The sequence below is a fragment of the Thermobia domestica genome, chromosome 6 (assembly GCF_964235325.1).
Source record: "Thermobia domestica chromosome 6, izTheDome1.hap1.1, whole genome shotgun sequence".
Lineage (NCBI taxonomy): Eukaryota > Metazoa > Arthropoda > Insecta > Zygentoma > Lepismatidae > Thermobia > Thermobia domestica.
The window spans coordinates 140,131,543-140,155,045 of record NC_137459.1 but is presented as its reverse complement, the minus strand read 5'-3'; the positions used below and the strand labels follow the sequence as shown (position 1 = coordinate 140,155,045).

Below are 23,503 nucleotides of genomic sequence, written 5' to 3'. Positions count from 1 at the left end.
AGAGAGAACAGTAGCTGCAGCTGAGGGAATTGTGACCTATCATACTGTTGTTCATAACCAGAGCAACAGTTCATTTGACTGTGTTGGAAAGTTGTGGGGGGTGCGCATCGAAGGTGTCCCGTATTCTCGTGAAAAAAAAATATGACAGGCTTAGATAATCAGAGAAATTCTTCCCTGCCAAGAAGAGGCGGCGATAGTTAGAAGGGAAGTCAGAGAAATAAGGTGGGTGACGAAATGTTTCATACTTCGGCTCACAAAGAGTCTGTATTGCCCTGTAACAGACATGCGGATATGCATTGTTTTGCAACATGAAGACATCGTGTACTTGTTGATTATTCCTAACGTTTGCCGCCAAAGTTTGCAGTCCATTTCATCAAGTTCAGAACTGTAACGATTCTCAGTGGTCGTTTAGCCTCTACGAAGAAAGGCATGATTGGTCATTCCTACCAGGATCAGCATATCAACAACAACTTATGCGGGTAAAGTGGTGATTTGGAAACCGTCCAGAACATTAATCACGATCTAACCACAGTTCTGGCAGTTTATGATTGTCTCAACAAATCCATTCTTCCAGTGGCGGCGATTGGACGTTAAAAATGAGGGGGCAAGACATGATCTGAATATGTGTATATCAATGTTAATATACAAATTTCCCTGGTTGAAACTATATACATTAACAGGCCATTTCAGAAAAGTGGGGGGGGGCAACTTCCCCCCTCCCTAATCGCCGCCCATGCATTCTTCATTAGAAGTGACAATCCGATGCAGAAAACCTTTCCGGTCATTCCATACACTCAGAGAATTACACATAATAGGACGAGATCCTTGGTAGCCCGTATCAACTCATGTCATACCCGTGTGTTCGACTTTCTCACTTTATCGATTGCATGGACTCGCTGAGCGACCGTGGTATATGTCTAACTAGTCTCCAATCGCACGAAGAGTTTCCAAGATCTCGGTTCCTCGATGTTAATGATGAGGTTTTCAGAATATAATGTTTGGTGTCCGCTGGGCTATTTTTCAGTGTTATGTCGCCGACACGGTAGTTAATAATCCAACATCCTTTGGTGTGTTCGTTTACCACGCCTGGTTGAAATTCGTGTGATATGGTAAACTGATGACCGCTTGAAATATTAAGTTGAAGTGTTGAATTCACGGGAATCTAAGAATGATGTAGAGGACGAATAATGTGAAGTGGGACAAGTGGGACAAAACCCCTCAAGCTCAAAGCACTGTGTAATTGTGTTGTAAGAGTTCCTAAATGACTTTTGCGTTTTTTTTTTTTTAATATACTATTACACTGAAGTACTGAATGAGTAACTGAGAATAATGTAAAGGATGCATACAGTAATTGGGAATAAACAATAATCCCGTAGGAAGAAAGCATTTTGTAAACAATTATGTATTTTTTATGTTCAAGTCAAATAATAAAATACCATAAGTGAGCTTTGCAAAAATTGTGTATTTTTATCGTATAAGTATTGGGAAATATTATCAAATGCTACCATATCCTGCGTGTATTGTTTACAAGACCGTTATTGCTCAGTGCTCGATTATGTGCGTGTGAACATTTCTGTAGACAACAGTGAGCATATCACAATGTTGAAAGGAAAAATAAAGTCGCTTGTTATAACAGTGCTACAAGTTTTTTTTTTTTCTCAAACAGTGGAAAAATGAATACGGTAGGTTTTGATACTATACCCCTCATATTACAAGGACGCACATAAGGTAATGTAAGTAAAATCAAATAAGTCGTAATAATATTGTTTTTCATTTAATTTCATTTCACGGTATACTCTGTTTTTATTTTGCTATCATTTCATATTTATAAGAAAGTCTATATGACATGTTTCTGTAATAGTATCGATGAGTGGAGGAACAATACAAGTCCAAATTTGGGTTTCATGAATATTTCAATAATAAAATTATGTTGTTCAGTATTACGCATAAAGTTCATTTTAAAATTGTGTAATAACTTCAAAATTGTTATACCAATCCATAGGAATACGTTGTTCTGTGCATTCATAATTTATTTTTTAACTATCACATCATATTTTGAATTTCTACTGTTATTTCACTCACCAACTCAATTGTAGATTATGTTAAGACGACAAATAAATATTTAACCAAATTGACACGTATCCATATATTAAATATATTTGTTGTGATACTGAATACTGATCCATTTGTTCAAAAAATAAAAGAAAAGAAAATAACTTCAACCATTCACTTTGTTATACTTGGATGTTCATGCTTGATCTTAAATATTTTCGCCTAGTTTCATGAAATGTCTTAACTAACTTCATTTTTTTAATAAATTGTCACTACTCACTCTACCACAAAGAATTACATATATATGCAACGTCTCTGCTTTTTAGCCTCTCCCATGGAACTTGTATGTATAACCATGATTATAAGCACTCCGAAACTTAGAAATATTATAAACTAGTGTCTGTCCTTGTGCAGAGTTGACCATTTTTGAAGTCACTTCCGAAAGTAGTTTATCCTCACAAACATCTGCGACAAAAAAGAAGGAAAACCGAGATGTTGTGTGTGTTTTTCTTACCCAACTATGCTATTAACAGATGCTGTAAAATAAAATGGAAGATGAACGTAAATTTGATATGTGTTTCTCTCGGTTAGGCAACTGTTTTTTTTTTTTTTTTTTTTTTTTTTTTGTTAATAAGAGCAGTGTGTACTGAGTTGATTACTTTTCGCCGGCAAATCTAACTGCAAATGTTTGAGTTCTCTCTTCCGCTGATCAACAACAGATCCTAGCGTTCTCTTTCAACTGCAAAGAACAATACGGAAAACTGACGATTCCATGTAAACATAGATTTTTCGTTCTATTTCCCGCCACAACAGTCGAGGCATCTAAGCATACACCGCAGAAGAAATTGTTTAATAGATAGACGCTTAACTCATTAGAGGAAAAGGAATTAATTACAACAGATCACTATCATGTGTACTACCAAAAAGATAGTAAGATATTTTTCAATTTCCTAAAATAAACAACCAACTTTGCTTTTCCTCATTTTTCTACAATAACAGAAATGTAAGTTCGATCGTCACTTGAACGAGGTGAATGGTATTAAGAGTGAAACATAGCACAAGTTTTTAAAGTAGACATTATGATAACTAGTCTCATGCCTTAATAAGATAAGATTATTACTTGAAATTCTAATACTTTTGAAAACTTAACTTCATTGCTCTTTCAAGTTTGTGTGTTTAAAATTATTTTAATTACGCAATACCTATTATTCAGAAGCATAATGCAAATAAGTTTTTATTCTATCCAACAAAGACAAAGTAGTATCATGGGAAATGAATACGACATTCGAAACTATTAGCGCCTGATTCTTCAACATTGAGTGTGTAGTATGTAAAAACTCATATTAAGAAAGATGCAATAAATGCGTATGCTAATACATATGCAACACTATAGTAAAGTATAATTTGAAAAATAAATTAATGTGGATGATTAAGTTGTGTTTCTCAGCATAATAGGGTTCAACAAAATTTTCAGGCACATAAATACATTCGTCTCTGAAAATCAAGAAGGGAAAACGAAGAGTTGTGCTTCAACTAGAAACTGGGAGATTGTATGTCTTGAAGCGACCTTTAAATTATTGAGACTTAGAAAAGTAAATAAGCTAATAACCTAAGTTATCAAAATTCAGATTGTGATATGTAAATAATCTATGATCCAGATCTAATGTGAAAGTTTTGTGTGTCTATCTCATTAAATCTACAAGTAATATGTGCGTAAGGGAATGAGTGTCATCGTTAGCCAGAGACAAAAAAAAAAAAAAAAAAAACTAGACAATTCCTTAGCAACATTGTCAATTGACATATAAATAAATAACAATTAACAAACTCTATGGTCTGTGGAACTCGGAGGTTCAATGCCGCATTCACAAAAGCTCTCCATTGGCTTCTGTCCTTAGCTAACAGGATACAGTATATATTTTGTATTCCTATTTCTGCGAGATATATATTGATATTGTCCTCCCATTTGCGTCTAGATTTTCCTAATGGACGTTTTTCGATTGTATTTTCAGTAATACTTTGAAAATATCCTTACTTTTTCCCATTCTGGCCACATGAATTGCCCACTTGAGCCTCCTACACTTGATGTCCCTAATAATAATTTATAAAGCTATCCAGTTAGATAATATCATGAATTTCCTGCTTTTAGTCGACATTTAATTTCTTCGTTGATATGATTTTGGTCTCTTTCTATTGATCTTATATATTTGAAAATATCAGCTCTATAGAAAGTATTATTTAATATTTTGACGCAGCGATAATTTGCAGTATTCGGTCCAGGTGAACCTCCACGTGTCTAGTTTTATCTGCATTTACTTCTAAACCCAACTGCAAGCGTTTATTAAGACATCTACATTTCTTTTTATTGCTCTGTCTTCCCCTATTAGGTTTGCATCTTCTTTGCGTCTATACTCTGGTAAATACTATTCAACTGTAGATCCGATATATTTTGTAACAGTATATTTCAGGAGCTTCATTTCAGATTTTCTTGATGGGCAAGACCCCTTGATATAAGTAAAATTTCGCATTTTTTACTGATTTACTAGTACTGTGTTGTTAAAATCTATATACATCTTAAAATCAGGGGCAATTGCCCCTCCCTGCCCTTCCAAAATGACGTTTCTGTTATATTTCACTTTTCTATGTATAAGCGTAAAACAAAACATCGCAGCTCGTGTTACTCAGGATACAAGAAACCGTGGAGCTTGAATCGCCACTCCACAGTTCCTCTAATTTGAAATAGCGCGTTTTCAAATTAAACATTTTTTTTACGATTTTGGTCGATCTTAGCTCTGAAATTATGCACTTCTCCCCTCAAATTCATATGAATTTATCTCTTATTCAGTGTTGCCCACCCCCCCTCATGTCCATGACGCACCCCCCCCCTCAATTGTGTATCCGTAGGTGTTCTTCCATGAAAAAAAAAATATTTTCGATTAATTTTTACACTCCCTCAAACATATTTATATAGATTTTCAACCCCCCCAAATATTTCAATGACGCAGTTTGCGTCATAGCCCCCCCCCCTTGTGGGCACCCCTGTCTTATTTAGATGTGAGGAATCATATCTCACAGTTTGTCGGTATCGTTCATTAACTATATTAACTATGCATACCACCTTTGCACATTTTTCACTTAACACTGATACTATTGTAGAACTATTAATGATTAGCCTGAAGCTGACAAAATGTATATGTTTTAAGTCTTCGGAATATATGTTTGTTTAAGGTTTACCTAAACGAAGAACATATTTTGACATATGGTTCATTTAATGCTTTAAATCAATGTTGACCAGCAAACGTTTAACCAACAAAGACTATGTTCATCCGTGTTTGTTGTAATGTCCTGTATGGAATCATGATAACATAACTAGCTATAGTACATGATCTACGATATTTGTTTCATGTATTGACGTGCATAAACTGTCTTTATAAAAACACGCTTTGTGATATTTTGGCTTATCTTTCAATGTTAAATGAAGTCTTACAATTAGTATTTTCGTATGTATTTGCAGATGGCCAACGTCTTCCTATAAATCATAGACAAGAAGTATCTCTAAATGGTACGTTAGTTCTTCGCAGCGTAGATAGAACTTCCGACAGAGGCACTTATACCTGCAGCGTAAAAAATAAACAAGGACATTCGGACAGTAAAAGTGTTGATGTACAGGTTATGGGTGAGTCCAGTTCAACCTTTAGTAAAATGACGCAGGAATAATGGCTTTTGATTTGTTTTTACCTACATAAATTAAAAAAGAATATTATAGCATACTCAGAACAGCATAAGTAATCATTCTAATAATATTTGCGTAAATACTTAATACTCTTATATAATGTTGTATTCGAATCAATCTAGTAATTTCAAAGTGGTTGGTGTAATTACATGTTTAAAGACAATCATATATTATTAGTTAACTATACTAAATCCTGTCTTATGAAATACTTTTACATTGAACATTGAACCAAATACTTATTATAAAGTGTATTAAAGAAACTGCCGTTTCCTCTCCCAATTAGTAATATTGATTACCATTAAAGTAAGAAAAAAAGAATTTTTCTCAGTTTGAAATATAACACAAAGTTAACACAGATCTAGCTGTTAACTAAAACTATTGCATTATCTCCTAAAATGTGTTTGTTTAACGAAGGTATTCTTAATGAAATTTAAATTGAAATATATTGTTTCTTCAACTTCAGACAGCTTACCTATCTCCATATTGCCAACAATTTATATTACCGATCGATTAACGTAAGTCTAATACACTCTGGCAACATTTTGAACATGCTTATTTATCAATAATTTTTAACAATTTCTTATTTATAATAAATGAATTATATTTTTGAAAATGTATTTTATTCATGATATTGGATTATCATCACTGTCACAAAAGCTCATAAAATAATAATTAGTGCTCATATGACTGCATTGTATTATATATATATATATCATTTAAAATGCATTTCATATAACAACTGACATTACTGATAATATAATTACAAGTGTTATTTACGTATGTACTCAAAGTCATATAAAAAGAAACTAAATTGAAAATATACATAAAATATGAAACTGTGTTAAGTTCTATTGTAACTGCAACCAAACTCAAAAAGCTAAAAGATTTGTAACTTTAGTGCTGAAAATGGGTTCTACCGACTCAAAATATCGTCTTGTCACGCTTTTACTTGATAAGTTCTTTATTTAAATGTCAATGTTATATATCTTTTCACATAGAAAAACACTTGTGAAGTAAAAATTTGACGAGGCAATACTTATTGAATTTATTTTCATCACAGCACTTGCGAAATTCAGAATTGCTATAGAATTTGGCATCATTTTAGATATTTTAAACAAATTGATATATAAATTAGAACTGGGGCCTACCTTCCATGTGTTCGAAATATTTTACTAACGGAGAGCTAAATGGAAGTAGCAAACAGACCTTGAACTCTTTAATGAAATTAAACCATTCAACACATACCTTTGATTGAGGAAAAATGTTGTATTGATATTTTTTTCCTTCACTTGGACCCTAAAACCTACATTTGTGCCAAAGTTTCCACTTTACAGGCAATTCTGTGTGAGTTTCGGTGAGTGAGTTAGTCATTCAGTCAACCAGCGACAAAATATGATATTCTGGGAAGTAAGTCTCATAAATACTTCGAGGTTAAAACGTGAGTATATTCACTGGGTCATGACTTAAACAACGTATTCAATTATAGTTTCTAATTTTATGGAGCAAGAAGTTATGTAGGCTATAAATAAGCCTTGAGTTGGATCCTATATGTAAATACTGGTATGAAATATCTAATTTCTATTTTGTTTATTGAAAGGGGGGAAAGTGAGGGTTTAGATTTGTTTATCTACTTATATTCTAGGTTCTATATTTCTTCTGAATTTCAAGTTTCTACGTTGAGAGTAAGTATCCTGTAGGTTTTGTAGAATGTGTGTCAGTGAAAAAATGTGGGATTTACTGGCATCTCTGTCTTCTGAATGGTTTGAGATTAATACTTAAAAATGTACTGGACTGTAATCTGATACTTGAATAATTTTAGTCTACCTGCTCAAAGGAGATTAGAAGTTTAGAAATATATGTGTGAGAAGTGCATGTCATTTTGATTGAGAAAGACACACTTAAATAAACCAGGAAACAAAGACAAAAGTTTGAAGTTAATATAAGCATGAACTTAGTAAGATGAGTATGATCAATTCTCTCTAGAGTGATTATACAGTGTGTTTGAAAAAGAACTGCCTAGTTTTAATGTGTCCTAGAATCTGTACAAAGTGACATACACTATTCTAGTTTGCGGTATTTGATTCACCAACTCTAAAAGTTTGACTCCTCTGCAGTTGGTAGGTCTGCTTGACCTTGAGACGGCGCCAGTTCTGTTTTTTCCTCTGTTTCCTCAGTTCAGTCCAGGCAAATGTGCAGTGAAGAGCAATCTTGGCCACCACGAAGCCCAGACCTAACCGCACTGGACTTTTTCTTTGGGGCCACATGAAAATGTTGTGTACAGTGAAAAGACCAGAGACGGGATTTAATCATTTACGGGAAAGAATCGTCGCGGTGGTTGGGACAGTTACACATGAAATGTTGTTGAATACGTGGCGAGAAATGGAATATCCTCTCGACGTGAGCAGGGTCACAAATGGATCCCACGTTGAAGTCTATCAACATTAAACAAAACTTGAAACAATTATCTTTCTTGATATGTACTCATTGATGTAAGATTTCATTCTTTTCCCAATTAAATTTATACTTAAAACTAGAGAGTTTTTTTCAAACACTCTGTATATTACTAAAGCGATACGCATTATTTTCCTCCGGCCGTGGTAGCTCAGTAGTAGAGCGTTCACCTATGGTGCATCAGGTCTTTGGTTCGAACTCAGCTCGCGCCAGGTGAACTTTGTGGTGAACAAACATCGTGTGCGTGGATTTTCTAGAGATTCTCCAGTTTTTTCCCACTTTTTTCATACCACCATTTCATTCATGTCTCATCATCACCGTCTACTTTAGCCGGCATAAACGTGGGATGTAAAGCTTCAAGCTTTAATTTATTTTTTTTCATTTCATTATTTTCCTCAGTCATGGAGCTCAGATATATCCCAATTTAGTCGAGAGAATCTTGGGTTTACATCATAAGTCTCCTCAGGAATTGTCCGAAACTCAAAATGCACCAGTTTCTCTCTAAATCATAAATTAATATTATTCATGAGATATTTAAAAGTTTATGCTTTTATTAATCATCGATAATGAACTAACAGGAATAATTTACTCTAGGTTACTTACTTTTGGTAAGAACTGAGCTATTAATTAACTTTGGTATTGCAGGAAGAAGAAAATGCAAAATTATAAATACACTGTAAATTCTCGTGGGTTGTCCTGGTTTTACATCTAAAGTTATCGGAACCCTACTCGAGCATGAAGTGAAAATTTTATATTTATTTATCTTGTCATGATTTATATTTTTTAAAATAAATATCTTAAGGCATTAAGTAAGGCTTAATTGACTTTATGATAGTAAAATGGCTTTTAATATTATAAAAAAAATGAAGTAGTTATCAAGAAATATGGTTTTGTTATTAGATATTGGTATCATTGTTGTTGGTAATAAGACACCAATTAAAAACTGATTTAAATTGTTTTCCCGCATAAAAATGGGAAGTGTGTCTACAATGTGACATTCAAACGTAAAAGGCTCCATGTTATAACACAAGAAACAAATATTACCGTAATTTGTTTGTTAAGGCTAGAATTGTCTGTGTCTTTCACAATTTATTCTTAACATTGAATGAAACTAATGATTTCCATTAATAAACATGTTCATGTTCACCTTGCGTATGTATACTTTAAAAAGATTGTGCAATTACAGTTTGACCATTACATTGTTATATTCAACAGGACTTACGTTTTAACTAAAATTATGACTTTGGGTACATAACATTGTAGCTTTATTGTTTGTGTTTATATATATATAATATTATGTATGTATGTGTTGTGTACGAAGTTACACGATACATACTCATGTATTATTTGTATAATGACGGGACTCATGATTTTCACGATATACAAGAGAACTGCCGGATTTGTTTTTTGTACTTTATTTGGTGATAATGTCTCATAACTTCTCTCTTTTATAAGCATTTAAACATTCGATGACAAATAATATGAGAAATGCCTTGTGTTGGTGAGAATGAAATTTCAGTTTTGACATCTGGTGAAAAGCTCACCTCTGCAGCAATATAGGAACGGACTATGGTCACACAGTTAACGTCACAAACTCAGTACTCTTCCAGCAAACAGTTAGGAGTACCCAGATAGTCAGAATTCAGTGAATTGTTGGACAGGATTGTATGAAAATACATTATACAGAACACTCAATTCTGATTTATTGTTTCCCTTATGAGTTCAGATTGGGACGATTTGCAAAACAACAAACAAACTCACAGAGAGATACGCATCTGTGCATCTGGGCCAGAAATAGGGAATGAAGACACTATTCAATGTTGGTTTCTCAAACTTTATTCCTGTGACACAGAATTGCAAATCGAGCCCCATGAGCACAGATGCCTCATGTGCGGATGAGCTCCTCTGGAAAACAGGGAAAGCAAGCCCTCTGAAATCTATTAGTATCACTGCAGACTGGTTAGATATGCACCATACTACTGTCATACGGCTGCTTCGTGCAGCTGATAAGGTAAAAATGGAAGTTGGACACATTGGTGCCGCATGAGTTGGCACCAACCAGCAAGAATCCCTGTCTGGTTGTGTGTAGTTCTGTGAGTGTAAGGAATATCCGGAAAAGTTTGGTGTATTGGACACTCATTTTGATGAAAACTGAAGCTACTATGACAATCGTAAACGGTCAGGACAATGGTTGGAACGTGATCAACGTCCAGGACAGACAAAACCACCTTCTCACCCATAGAAGGTATTGTTTCTGGTTTGGTAGTTTATGTCAGGAGTGATCAATCACGTCTTTCTCAGGCGAGGTGAAACCATCAATGCAGATCGTTGTAGCTAAATTCCATGAAACACGCTGCAAACTTGTCAGTTAGCATCCAGAAATGGACCACATATATAGTAATCTCATGTACGAAAGTGCTGTTGTGCAAAGGCTCTCCATGAATTACAGTACGAAACTCTTCCTCATACACTGTATTTCCCCGATATATCGCCCACTGAGTACCACCCCTTCTATCATATCGATCACTCCTTGGGATTGAAGATATTTCCTGGTGATTAGATAGTGCAAAGTGTGGTTGAGAAGTTCTTCCTATCTAAGACTTCAGAATTTTTAATCTACGAAATTTAATTGTTGGTTGAGCTACGACAAAAATGTATGGTTTCAGATGACGACTATTTCCAATAAACACATAGCTTATTTTTTCACCTTTTGACCTTTGTAAATAACGCAATTGCAGTGGATTTTTCATTCTCACCAACCTAATGTAATTTACAACTGCAGCAAGTAAATCTTAGAAAATATCCTTCACCAGTTTTAATCTGTTGGAGTTTATAGTCGAAATGTTAATATTTTTGAGCATATAATGTATGCGATGGAAAGCCCAAGGACAGAATGATCACTACAGTACAGAGATCTCCGTATGTATTTGTCAAATTGAGAGTATCTTTTTTTTCTTTTTTGTAATTTTGCTAGTTATTTCAAAGAAATATTAAATGAAATATTTGAGTTTTTTTTTCTGTAATAATCTATATGCTAAAGCTGATTGGTGATAACATGTAAATGAGAATAAGATGGCCTAATTGTCTTATGATCTAAATAAAAGCGTCTTCTCTCCAAAGAATTATTGGAACCTCTGACACCCATTCAAGTTTCTATGTACAAGTCACTCTAACGTAGCTTTTACATGCGCAATTCTGTGGTGGAGGCTAAGAGACTAGTCCTGTGCAGAACATCCATTGTATAACGCAAGATTGAATCACTCTACAGAAAATATCACCCTTTCAAAATCTTCGCAACTAAAACAAAGCATATTTGACGAAACAGTTGTTCTTAATTACGGATATTGGAATGCCATGCTTGCAGTTCAGAGTACATATACGCTTTATGATTAGATATCTACGCTTAAAACCTAAGAACATTTTTTTGTTTGTTTTCAAAACAGATACACGCCAATCCCTACTGACTAATCCATCAAACGGTTAATGCACATAAATGTTCTCAATAATGAATTTCTCTTTCAGTTCTTCTGTTACTACAAGACCAGCAGATCCTGATACCGAATTACGACCTTTCGCATCAGTAGTAAATCTTCTATTATCGAGCTGCTGTCTAACCTAAATCTTTAAGTATAATCTATTTAAAATTACTGAGCGTCACACTTGATATTTTATTTCATTTAAACGTGTGGTAGCCAGAGATGTTCAGGTAAAGAACTGGCACTCTGGAAACAGAAATTACCGCGATTTGTACACCATCGATTTTACACGTAAATATGTTTTTTTTTTTTTTTTTTATCACCACTCAAGACCTTGACTCTACATAAAGTTAGTATGAGAGTATATTCTTGTGATTTATATGTATGATTTTTCCTTGGCGTTGCTTATCTATACTATTAAAAAATAGCTTCAACTAATATTAGTTGGCATTAATAATGCACTGAAATATTCTAGTGTATGTAACTGCAGTGCAAGTATTGAAATTAATATATTCCAATATGGACGATATTCGAATTAGTTTCCATATAGTTATTTTTTTCTCAATTAGTAAGATTATACGACAGTTGGTCATAACACTTTTTAGTAACTTCCTGATCGCTATCGGAAAGATAAAATAGCAAGGAAAGAGGTTGTACCTCAACGAAAGAAGACTTAGTAATTGTAGCTGTACTTGAGGCACTCCGAAATATGTTTTATCCTGTAAAATAAGATTTGTTTCAGGTGCTGCATCGCATCTAAAACGATGCATCCTGCAACATTATATGAGACAATCCATATGCAATATTTATCATCTATCCCACACAAAAATGAACATTATCTTTCTTTCCAACCAATTAATTCGATTTTTTCTTAAATATATGAGTCTACTGGATATTAAATTTCATTCTAATCGCTTTTTATATATATATTGAAAATCAGCTTTCAATTTTCCAGTTTCTAATGCGCTGAAAAGAGAGCAGTTATGAGACAATCGGATTAAGTCATTTACTATTTTTTTACATGATAATTTGATATTTAATAAAATTATTTTTGTTATTCGCAATGTTAAAAAATTTTTTGACGTGAAAGTGTACCCCGCATTATAACTTTTGTGTCTAATAATAAATTTCTTGCTATTTTTTGTTTAAGCATACTGAGTCCACAGTGACCAGATCATTATCTTACTTTTTACAGTCCCTCCTAAAATTGTGCCTTTCAACTTTCCGGCCAACATCCAGGCGGGCACCCGAGTGCACGTCACATGCGTAGTTAGCGAGGGAGATTCCCCTCTCAGCATTACATGGATGAAGGACGGCCTGCCTGTGCAGGAACACATACCGGATGCTAAGACGGTCCAGATCGAAGCATACGACTTGGCCTTAGTCATAGGCAAAGTGTCCCCGAGTCACAACGGGAATTACACATGTGTGGCCAAAAATCCCGCAGCTGAGAATACCCGCACAGCATTGTTGCTTGTTCATGGTAAATCCGGCTTCTCTCTCTTTACTTGAGTCTCAGATCGATTATTTCTATCCTTTGCAAGCTACAACTTATACTTCTACTATTTTTGGGTCTTCTTGATCTCTATCTAAATCTTATTATCATTATTATTACTTTTTCCTCTTAATCTGACGCTCACCTACTACTTGGTCTTGCAGTTCCACCTAGGATAGCTCCTTTTTCTTTTAACAAGGACCTGTCTGAGGGAATACGTGCCCAACTGACTTGTGGTATTGAAAGCGGCGACCCCCCGTTTACCATATCATGGTTGAAAGACTCTAAACCCATCCCTCCGTCTCTGGGATTAAAGACAGTAGTCATAGATGATTACTCTAGCACGATTGTTATTGGCAAAGTCACCTCTAGCCATACAGGGAATTTTACCTGCATAGCGAAGAACGTGGTAGCCGAAGTTTCCCATACTGCGGAATTAGTCGTTAGCGGTAAAGTAGGAGTTTCCAAAAATTCTGCATGACTTTTGCATGCGTGATATTGTTACGGCATGTGCCTGCCACTTCCCCGTATATTTCACAAAATCAATCACTCACTCTTTCTCTATCTGCACAGTTTTCTTTTTTACTCAGTTTTGACTCACCTTCCTTTGAGAGATCTCGTTCTGGCACTTTTAAACTCGTTTGTTTCATTTATTTGGTTGTAATCATTCGCACAGGTGGTTGCTGTAACTTCCAGACTGAATACGCCAAGAAGGTAGTATAATTAGTAGTAACAGTAATTTTAGCGCCATAACTAAGCACAGAGTACATTGTGTCATTATTCAGCACTCATTGTTCCAATTATGCTGGTAAGATAACTAGTTCGCAAAGTTAAGGAGAGGCTACAGTAAGGATGGTAATCATGAAATATCAAGGACTTGGATTTACATGGCAACGTTTCGTATAGCTTCATTGCGACGTTCGTAGTTGTTCTACAAGACGCTGTTTGTCTATCTTGTAGCTTAATTCCATAGGATAATATTTCAAATCGTTAAATCAGTTTGGATATCCTATATTATATCGTGGTTCATAGCTACACTACTAAGCATGTTTCCTAGTTGTACAAGATTAAGTAAGTAATATATATTTTAGAATGTATTAATTTGTAGGTATTCATTTGATTATCGTTAAACAAAAGGGTGGGATGGGATTTTGTTTTATTATAATGTTAATATACTAGTATCAAAAGAGATCAATAACTGGCAGTCCAAAAGTAGACAAGGTTTAACATTATGATTGTGATATTCATAACGTTTACGAAGTACTGCAATTCTATTTATTTCATACACGACGAATACAATCAAGTATAATTAATATTCTTCATACCATTTTGTTTAATTTTGTAAGTTGTTGCATTACCGTCAGATATAAGTTCATGAAATATTTGTTAACACTCAAATAAACAGAATGTGAATTTTTTTATGAATACCTGGAATGGAAAATATATTGCCTTAAATAGAAAATACTTACTGGTAATGTATTGCTATGAATGCAAGGTATCAAAAAGCAAAATAATCAAAACTAATGTGTAGAAAAAAAATATTTGTATTACATCTCTTTATACGCAGGAGTGTACCGAGAAATATATACATATATAAACCAACATCATTTTAACTCAAGTCACAAAAAATGAATACACTTCTAAATTATGAAAATAATCTTAAGAATGCTATTAGGAACCCACCTAACTGCTTTCGAACTTACGTCTTGAAACAAGACAATGTAATTTTCTCAGAGCATATTTATATACAAGTTTATAACTGCAAAATAAATTCATGAAGATAATGTATCAGGATGTTGTTAATAATTTTATTATTTATAAAGTAAATGAGCAAAACTGTTTACTTTTTATATTTATTTTTGTCACATAACTCCTCATAATGTTTTCGAACTTTTTTTAAATAATATACGCATAGTGTTAGAGACCAACAAAAGAAGGCTCCCAAGCAGAGATTTACTTAAATTGATTGTGTAGATAATCAACCATGGCCTATAAATGTCTCCATTTACTCAACAACTGAATATATGTATTATAATATCCGTCGCCACATTAACCAGTTAGTTCAACAGTTTACCGCAATAGAACTAATTTCCCTAACCTCGTCATGCAACTTTGCAAATTAATTACAAACTTCGTGTACTAAGACAATCTTGATTTATTAGACTTAGTACTGTTACTAATGTCAAAAATCATTTTCGAAATGATACGTGCCTGTTTGCGTTAACATTTGGATTTTTAAAAGTGGATAGAATTCCCATAATCAACGTTTAATGTGGAATTTGAAAATATTAAGATTGATACATCTAACGGAATGAGCATCTAAAATTGTAATTCCATCGAATGTTCCTTCGCTAACTTAAAATGATAAAAAAAAAACACAATCATAACATCGGTCTATTAAAATATAAAGCCGAGGAATATTAGTTATATTCATGAACAATTCACAATACAACGATTGCAAGGTCACAAACTTTTTTCGAAAATGTGGGCGTTCTTTATGTATTTCGACCTCTTGAATTCGAAAATGATACTCAGGATATTGTATCACCCGCAGCTTTGGCAAAAGTCGTTTATATCTGCAATTTATGACAATGCAATGTAATAATATTATAATATATACGAAAACACTATATAAAGCTCAGAAGCGGCGCATTGCTTTCAACTGTTCAACAGTTACGCCCCTACCGACACACAGCGAACTGTCACATTGGAAATTGCACTTTCTGTTCGTCACTGTTGCTTGAGGAAGCAAGTACTTGTTAGTGTAGAATGTCTACCCGGACCTTTGTGAACCCTCCTAACAGAGTTTATTATATTTGTGGTAAACTTGTGGTGAAAACGGACAGAAGAAACATCACTGATTTCGTCAAAAAGGTCTACCATGCCTATTTCGGAGTGAAATTAGGCGACATCAATGAAACATGTGCTCCACAGGTCGTGTGTGTTATGTGTGTAGAATATCTACGACGGTGAGCGTCAAGAAAGAAGTCATTCCGATTTGGCATTCCTATGGTCTTGTTGGAGCAATATAATCATACCGACGACTGCTAATTCAGCTCTTCTAAGGTTGCTGGTTTCAACAACAACAACAAAAGACTATTGAGTATCCAAACAACATTTCAGCGATTCGTTCTGTTCCACATGGCCTGGATATACCTATACCACAGCCTCCGCAGACATTAGATACGAACGACAGTGATGACATATATACCATGCAGGAGACAGATGATACTGAGTTTGAAGTAGGCATAGATGTGGGCCCTATTATGTTCACTCAGTCAGATCTAAATAATGTACTCGGTGATCTGGGACTGACAAAGGACAAAGAAGAGTTCCTAGGGTCAAGACTGCGTGAAAGTTATTTGTTAGTACCCGGTACTTCCATTACATTTTGCAGACAAAGGGACTTGATATTCACACAATATTTTGTTCAGAAGGACTTCTTAGTGTACTGCAGTGATATACAACATTTGATGGGTCAGTTGAACATTCCGTATGCGCCAGGTGACTGGAGACTTTTTATTGACTCATGTAAAAGAAGCCTGAAGGTAGTTTTGCTGCACAATGGTAATATGTATGCCTCAATACCTGTCGGCCATTCTGTGCATATGAAAGAAACGTATGAAAACATGAAGGTGCTTCTTACTACCATACATTATGAAGATCACAATTGGATGGTGTGTGGTGATTTGAAAGTATTGGATATGCTTCTAGGTCAACAATCAGAATATACCAAGTTCCCTTGTTTCATCTGTGAATGAGACATTTGGACTCGCGACAAACATTGGAAGCATGAACAGTGGCCCCGAAGGTTGGCATTGGTTGCAGGAGACAAAAATATCAAGTGTGACCCTCTAGTGGAAAGAGACAGAATACTCTTACCACTTCTGCACATAAAATTAGGCATAATGAAGCAGTTTGTCAAAGCATTACCTAAGTGTGGCAGCTGTTTCAAATATCTATGTAACAAGTTCCCAATCTGTCAGATGCTAAGTTGGAAAAAATGTGTGTTTACTGGTCTGGATATTCGCAAACTAATGCTGGAGGAAGGCTTCCTTGATTCAATGAATGCCACGGACCAAGAAACCGAGACTGCTTTTAAGTGTGTGGTTCAAAGCTTCCTGGGAAACAATCGTAGCCCAGATTATATCAACATAGTTGAGAACATGCTGACGAAATTCAAAATGCTGGGATGCTCAATGAATTTGAAGTTACATTGTTACATTCGCATCTTGACTTTTTTCCTCCAAATCTGGGTGCTGTAAATAAGGAGCAGGGTGAAATATTCCATCAGGATATCAAGGACACGGAACGACGATACCAGAGCACTTGGAATGTTCGGACAATGGACGACTACGTCTGGATGCTTCACCGTGAGCACCTGGAAATGTCGCATAACAGGAAAAGGAGGGGCCACGCCATAACCGCTAAGAAACCAAGGAATGCATCTTTTGTACCACATTCCATATATGCATCTGTTCACTGTGTGAATATTTCAATATTTTGTTGTTTTAAACTTATATTCTACTTCAGCATGATTCGTGTTCCCTATATATCTATATCTATATCTATCTATCTATCTATCTATCTATCTATCTATCTATCTATCTATATATATATATATATATATATATATATATATATATATATATATATATATACGTAATACTTCAATATGTGTTATCAATATTGACAACGTATACGATTTGTGCCAAAACAGTGGGCGATAGGATGTTTTGAGTGCCATTTTCGAATTCAGGAGATCGAGATACATAAAGAACACCCAGTTTAGCGAAAACAAGTTTTTTCACTCTTGCTGTGTGTTATGCGATGTTTCTTTGCAAAGTGGAACGTGGAGGATAAACTGCTCAACCAGCTTCTGTTCTGTCTCGCTTTCTGTTTTCTTCCTACCCACTTGTTTGTGTGTAAAGTCCGGAGTTCAATTTTCGAAATTATAAACATCCCATTCCCAGAGAAACCTCAGTAGCTATTTTGAGTCTAACTTAAATTGTAAGATTCGAAAATTCGTCTTATAAAACTTGGATGCTGAAACTATCTTTTATAGGAAACTAATTCAGATTTGTTATGTAAATTATGTTAAATACTTTTTAATATAATGAATATCAATCGCATAATCAATAGTTAATATATAGCTTGAAAATATTAAAAGCGATTAATTTGATCAAATGAGCAATTAAAGTTTTTTTTTTTTTGTCTCTCGAATATACCGTTAATAACTCAGAAGGTAGAAAAGCTCAAAAAACAAATGTATGTATTCACATCGAAACTTAAAATCAAAGTTTATTAGTTCAACTTATGAAGATATATTTTTTCAACGACATACTATTAAGCATTTTTGTAGAAGTGGTGGCAAACTTAAAATTAGGGTTTTCCAATTTGTGTGCTCAAGTTCTTGGGAAGCTCACTCTCTTTCGTTCTATATTACAAGTACGTTCTGTTTGGTAGTTCATATTTTTGAATTGATTTAATATGCAGTAAAAAAAATTAAACAAAATATTTATTTTCATAATTACTGTAAACAATATTACATATTTTACAAATCTATGTAACCTGGATTGGAGAAGCGCTAATTGTAGTTCAGTGCATTCAGGTTTTGACCGGAAATTTCATAATAACAAGCTGAAAATTGGTAGAGATGTTCACATTGTTATTCTGAACAACAGACTCAAGGTCCCAAAACTACCGCTTGGGGAACCAAGATATGACGTCATCAAGATGGTCGAGGGCAGAATTTATCCCTTAAATTTGAAAACGTTGTACCTTCTCGACATTTCAAAGTAGAAACTTCGTTCTTGCTTCGTTTCATTCAGAATACATTAAAAATTATTACTTATAACGACTTCTTGTCATACAGTATTGTTCTCTTTAAATATGACGCCTTAAAGTGAAAGAAATGTGTACTTTCAATTTGTATTTCAATCTTTAGCTGTGAATAACTTTGAAACGAAATTATATACGAAAAAATGTTTTGAAGTAATCGTTATTTGCTGTTTCAAGATCTTTCCAAGGAGCCCAAAATCATTGTTCTACCTCTAAAATTAACTCAGCTAATAAGTTTTATGTTGAGCTAGCAGTGATCGCATACCACAATTTACTATTACATTATATTAGTTGATAAGTAGATCGCGCTGTAGCTCAAATTATTGTTAACATTTGGTGACTTAAAATCTAATTAATAGAGGTTCTATTATTCACGCATAGAAAAAGGAAACAAAAACGAAAAAATAAAATCTGTAACAAAGTTACAAACGCTATGAGGCCAGAAAATCTAAAATGAGATTTAATTAAAGGAGAAGATATCAGCGCCGCTCTCCCAGAATCAGAAAATGTAAAAAATGCTCGACTAGTTGGTCTATGCTGGATGTTGGGGTACATAATGGAAGAAATGTCAAGCCCTAGTTCGAAGGGATATATGGACGCTATGACCAAAGCAAGACCGAAGGAATACGAATCATCAGCCATTTAGCCTGTACCTTTCGTGAATCTTGTACCAGGAAACCCAAGTACAATTTACACTTGTCTCCTGAACACATTGGAGCAATGCATGAAAATGAGTCAAAAATTTTGTGCAGTGACATTTGATCAGCCAATATATGCTAAAGCCATAGACATGGTTCTAGTAGCAGAGAAAGACAATCCACTCTCGTGCGTGTTTGTGCGTCTTGCTGGTTTTCACATATTTATGTCATTTCTCGGTGATGTTCTAAACATTATAGCTGGTAGCGGTTTGGAATAGCTGTAGGGTACCATCTAAGCAAGGAACACAGTAGGCCACGTGATGACTGGGCATGCTATGCTCGAGCTATTCATCCGCATTTTCTAACTGCGCAATTTTGCTTACAAAGCTGTTACTAAATGAAATGAATGTAAATTAAAATCTTAATCATAGACTGAGAAGCATGCACTTACATGTACTTCGAGGTACATTGCCACATAACCACGTCTCAATGTCTACTGGACATTCAAAATATGTTACACGAAATATTACACAATGTAGCTGCCTCAAATCGAACCGGAAACTACGGGCGCAATACTTCGAAACGGTTAACATTATGCGTCTCTTCATTAAAGCAAAACGTTCAGGTGATTGGAACCTTCACCTTTATAGTGTCCAATGTATGATCCCTTTCTTGCATGCTGCAAGGCAACTTCAATTATGCAAGGCCTGCCCACACTTACTTGCAACAAATGCTGAAACTAAAAACAGTCATGAGTCCTAAAGAATTTGACAAATTTATGAAGCATAGCTATTTCACAATTAGAAGAACAGAAAACTTTTGGCCAGGAATATGGACGTATATGATAATAGAACAAGTGTTAATGGGTACGATGAAGACTGCTGATGGATTAACACATGACCAAACCGTGGTTGTGCGCTGGACCTGTGCAATACCTGCATCATCACATGTTATAGACACTGTCGAAATCTTCCCCGATGTTTTCATTACAACTTCAGAACAACACGTGGAACAGAGAGAATCTTGGAAAGGCAGGGACAACGAGGATCTTCAGGGGATGATGACCTGGCTGCACTCGCACAATCCTTTTCAAATCTCGTCAAATCTCCTGGTTTCAATATCTACTTGCTTGGTGGGCGATGAAAGTGTGAATTATGATGGGGCCCAAGATCGAGGTGTAGCTGCGATTAAATCAATTGTGGGTCAAAGGTTTAGTGACATCCATCTGAAGAGAAGAGATAAGATTCTATCGCTTCCAAGTGTAGCCAAAACTATAGAATTTAAAGAAAGAGATGTTGAAGTTAAACCTAAACAACTTTTTGATGGTATTCTATGTGTCGTGCGAAGCGATGAGAAGTTGGCCTAACACTTGAGGTACGAGGTGGCCGTAAGACCACCTGCTTTCTAATGGTGTTTCAATGGATGGCAGCATTGATCGTTGTTCTGGAGGAACTTGTTACTTCCGAGAACATATTAAAATCAGATCGCGTATATACAATCGACGGGGGTTTTCTATTACATCGTGTAATGTGGATGCGCGCGGCAAACTTCCGTCAGATATGTCTCCAGGATGTTAAATATATTCAGCAACACTACGGACACAGAGTTAATGTCGTTTTTATGGCTACTCAGGTCCAGGCACGAAAGATGAAGAGCATAAGAGGCGAAGGTGTAAAGAATCAGCAAAGGAGACAATAATCGACTATTTCAAACCATCGATTGTATCCCAAGAACTGGTTTTGACAAACATCTCCAACAAAAGAAGATTATAGAACTTTTAACAGAGCATCTTCAATCAGCGGGTATTAAGGTACTTCAAGCTTCCTCCGACACAGACATCTTGGCGATTTCAACATCAGTTACCGTAGCAAGAACAGGAGTATCTTCAGTTCTTGTAGGAGAAGACATTGATTTGTTAGTTCTTTTGGCTGTACATGCTGATGTAGATTGCTTCGAAGTTTGGATGCTAATACCAGGAAAAAGAGACTATCCTCACAAAGTTTACAGCACTAGGAAACTTCAAGCTGGCCTCGGAAAAGTTCCCCTGATACTTTTTCCTCCATGTCGCAAATGGGTGTGATACAACTTCTACGCCGTTCAAGAGAGAAAAAGAGATAGCTTTTAGGACATTTCTAAAGAACTCTCTTTTAAGAAAACGTGTTTGTCTTAAGTCTACTTAACAGATCAGATTCAACTCACGAAGAAATTGCGAATGCTGCGGAATCCTTTCTTCTAGATTTATATGACTTCGATATAAATGGTAACCTGGATAAAGCAAGGTACCGTCAATACATGAGAACTGCAGCAATACAGTCTGTTAAGTCAAAATTTAACTTATCTTCACTCCCACCAACATCAGTTGTAGCAAAGCAACATTCCTACCGAGTTTATCACCAGGTTCAGCAGTGGAACCGCGCGAATTTATCACCAACGGATTCGGGATGGATGTTACTAGATGGTCAATACAAACCTATTCCAAGCAAAAATTCCCCTGCACCTGAAAATATCTTGCACATATCTTGTAATTGTAAGTCTGATTGCGAACGAAATTGCGAATGCCGAAGAAGTGGCTTAGGTTATTGTGTTGGCCATGGCTGTGAAAACCGTTTACACATTCACACATTCTAGTTGAGGACGGTGAAACGAAAGAGCTTGAACTACTTGTATAAGAAGTGACATGAGCAGAAGTGACATCCACACTCATTAATTATTCTTCTGTTCGACAATTATTGTTTGTTATGTGATAATTTTCATGGCTGAAGGTTAACTTGTTTCACTTTATAATCATAAGCGTCTTGTTTCACAAGACAATCATATATATTTTGTTTTTATACAATATAACCTATACACCAGAAGACATCATAGCAGTTCTGCTCGTATTTTGCATAACACACCTCCAAAAAGAATTGAACCGAAAATATAATTTATTCTTTGAATATTTATTTTAAAAAGGGATTGTTTCAAAAGAAAACAATATGGATCAGTTGAATCATCAAATAGAAAAATATTTTTCAGTATTGAAAAATTAAGTTTTAGAAAAAAATTATAACGTACATCTGCCTCTTAAGAACATTCCGTAAGCTATATATTTCACACTTATTTATGGTAGAAATATAACAGAAGTCATCCTGAATATTGCAAGTATTATTTGCAATACGAATTTCGTTTACTCCCGTTTACAACGTCATAAACGATTTTGATGCCCTTATTTTTAAAGAGAGTCGGTTACTGCGAGTTCTACATTAAATTGGCTAGCTCCGTTATTTTTAGAGCTAGAACAATGCTTCTGGGCTCGTTGGGAAGATCGTAAAACAGCAAATAGCAATTACTTCAGAATATTTTCCCGTATATAACTCCGTTTCAAAGTTTTTCACAATTAAAAATTAAAATTCAAATTGAAAATGCACATTCCTTTCATTTTGAGACGCCATATTTAAAGATGGCGATAGTGTATGATAAGAGGTCATTATAAATAATAATTTTGAATCTATTCTGAGTTAAATGAAGCAAGGATGGAGTTAATACCTTAAAATGTTGAGAAAATACGAAGTTTTAAAATTTAAGGAATAAAGTCTTTCGTCGGCCATCTTGATGACGTCATACCTTTGTTTCCCTAAGTGGGATTTTTTTTGGACTTTGAATGTGTTGTTCAGAACAACAATGTGAACATCTCCACCAATTTCCAGCTTGTTATTATAAAATGCCGGGTTGGGACAGTTTTCTGACTAATTGCACTGGACTATTGGTGTTTAGTATAACTACTATTTTTTTTTTTTTTTTTTTTTGTCGTTTTCGCAATCGTCAATTGTTGTGAACTTAA

The 23,503-nt window shown here is 34.9% G+C and overlaps 1 protein-coding gene across 2 annotated transcripts in view; it reads left to right on the top strand.

Moving 5' to 3' along the window:
* The window catches only part of LOC145688242 (cell adhesion molecule Dscam2-like), an 802,178-nt gene that overhangs the window by 625,326 nt on the left and 153,349 nt on the right, over positions 1-23,503 (top strand). The window contains exons 9-10 of one of the 2 annotated variants that reach the window (XM_081762176.1): positions 5,564-5,725; positions 13,369-13,653. In XM_081762176.1, the coding sequence (XP_081618302.1) occupies positions 5,564-5,725; positions 13,369-13,653 (447 nt within the window). Of the gene's footprint in view, positions 1-5,563; positions 5,726-12,904; positions 13,193-13,368; positions 13,654-23,503 lie in introns of both variants that reach the window. The other variant, XM_081762175.1, reaches the window with a different exon arrangement.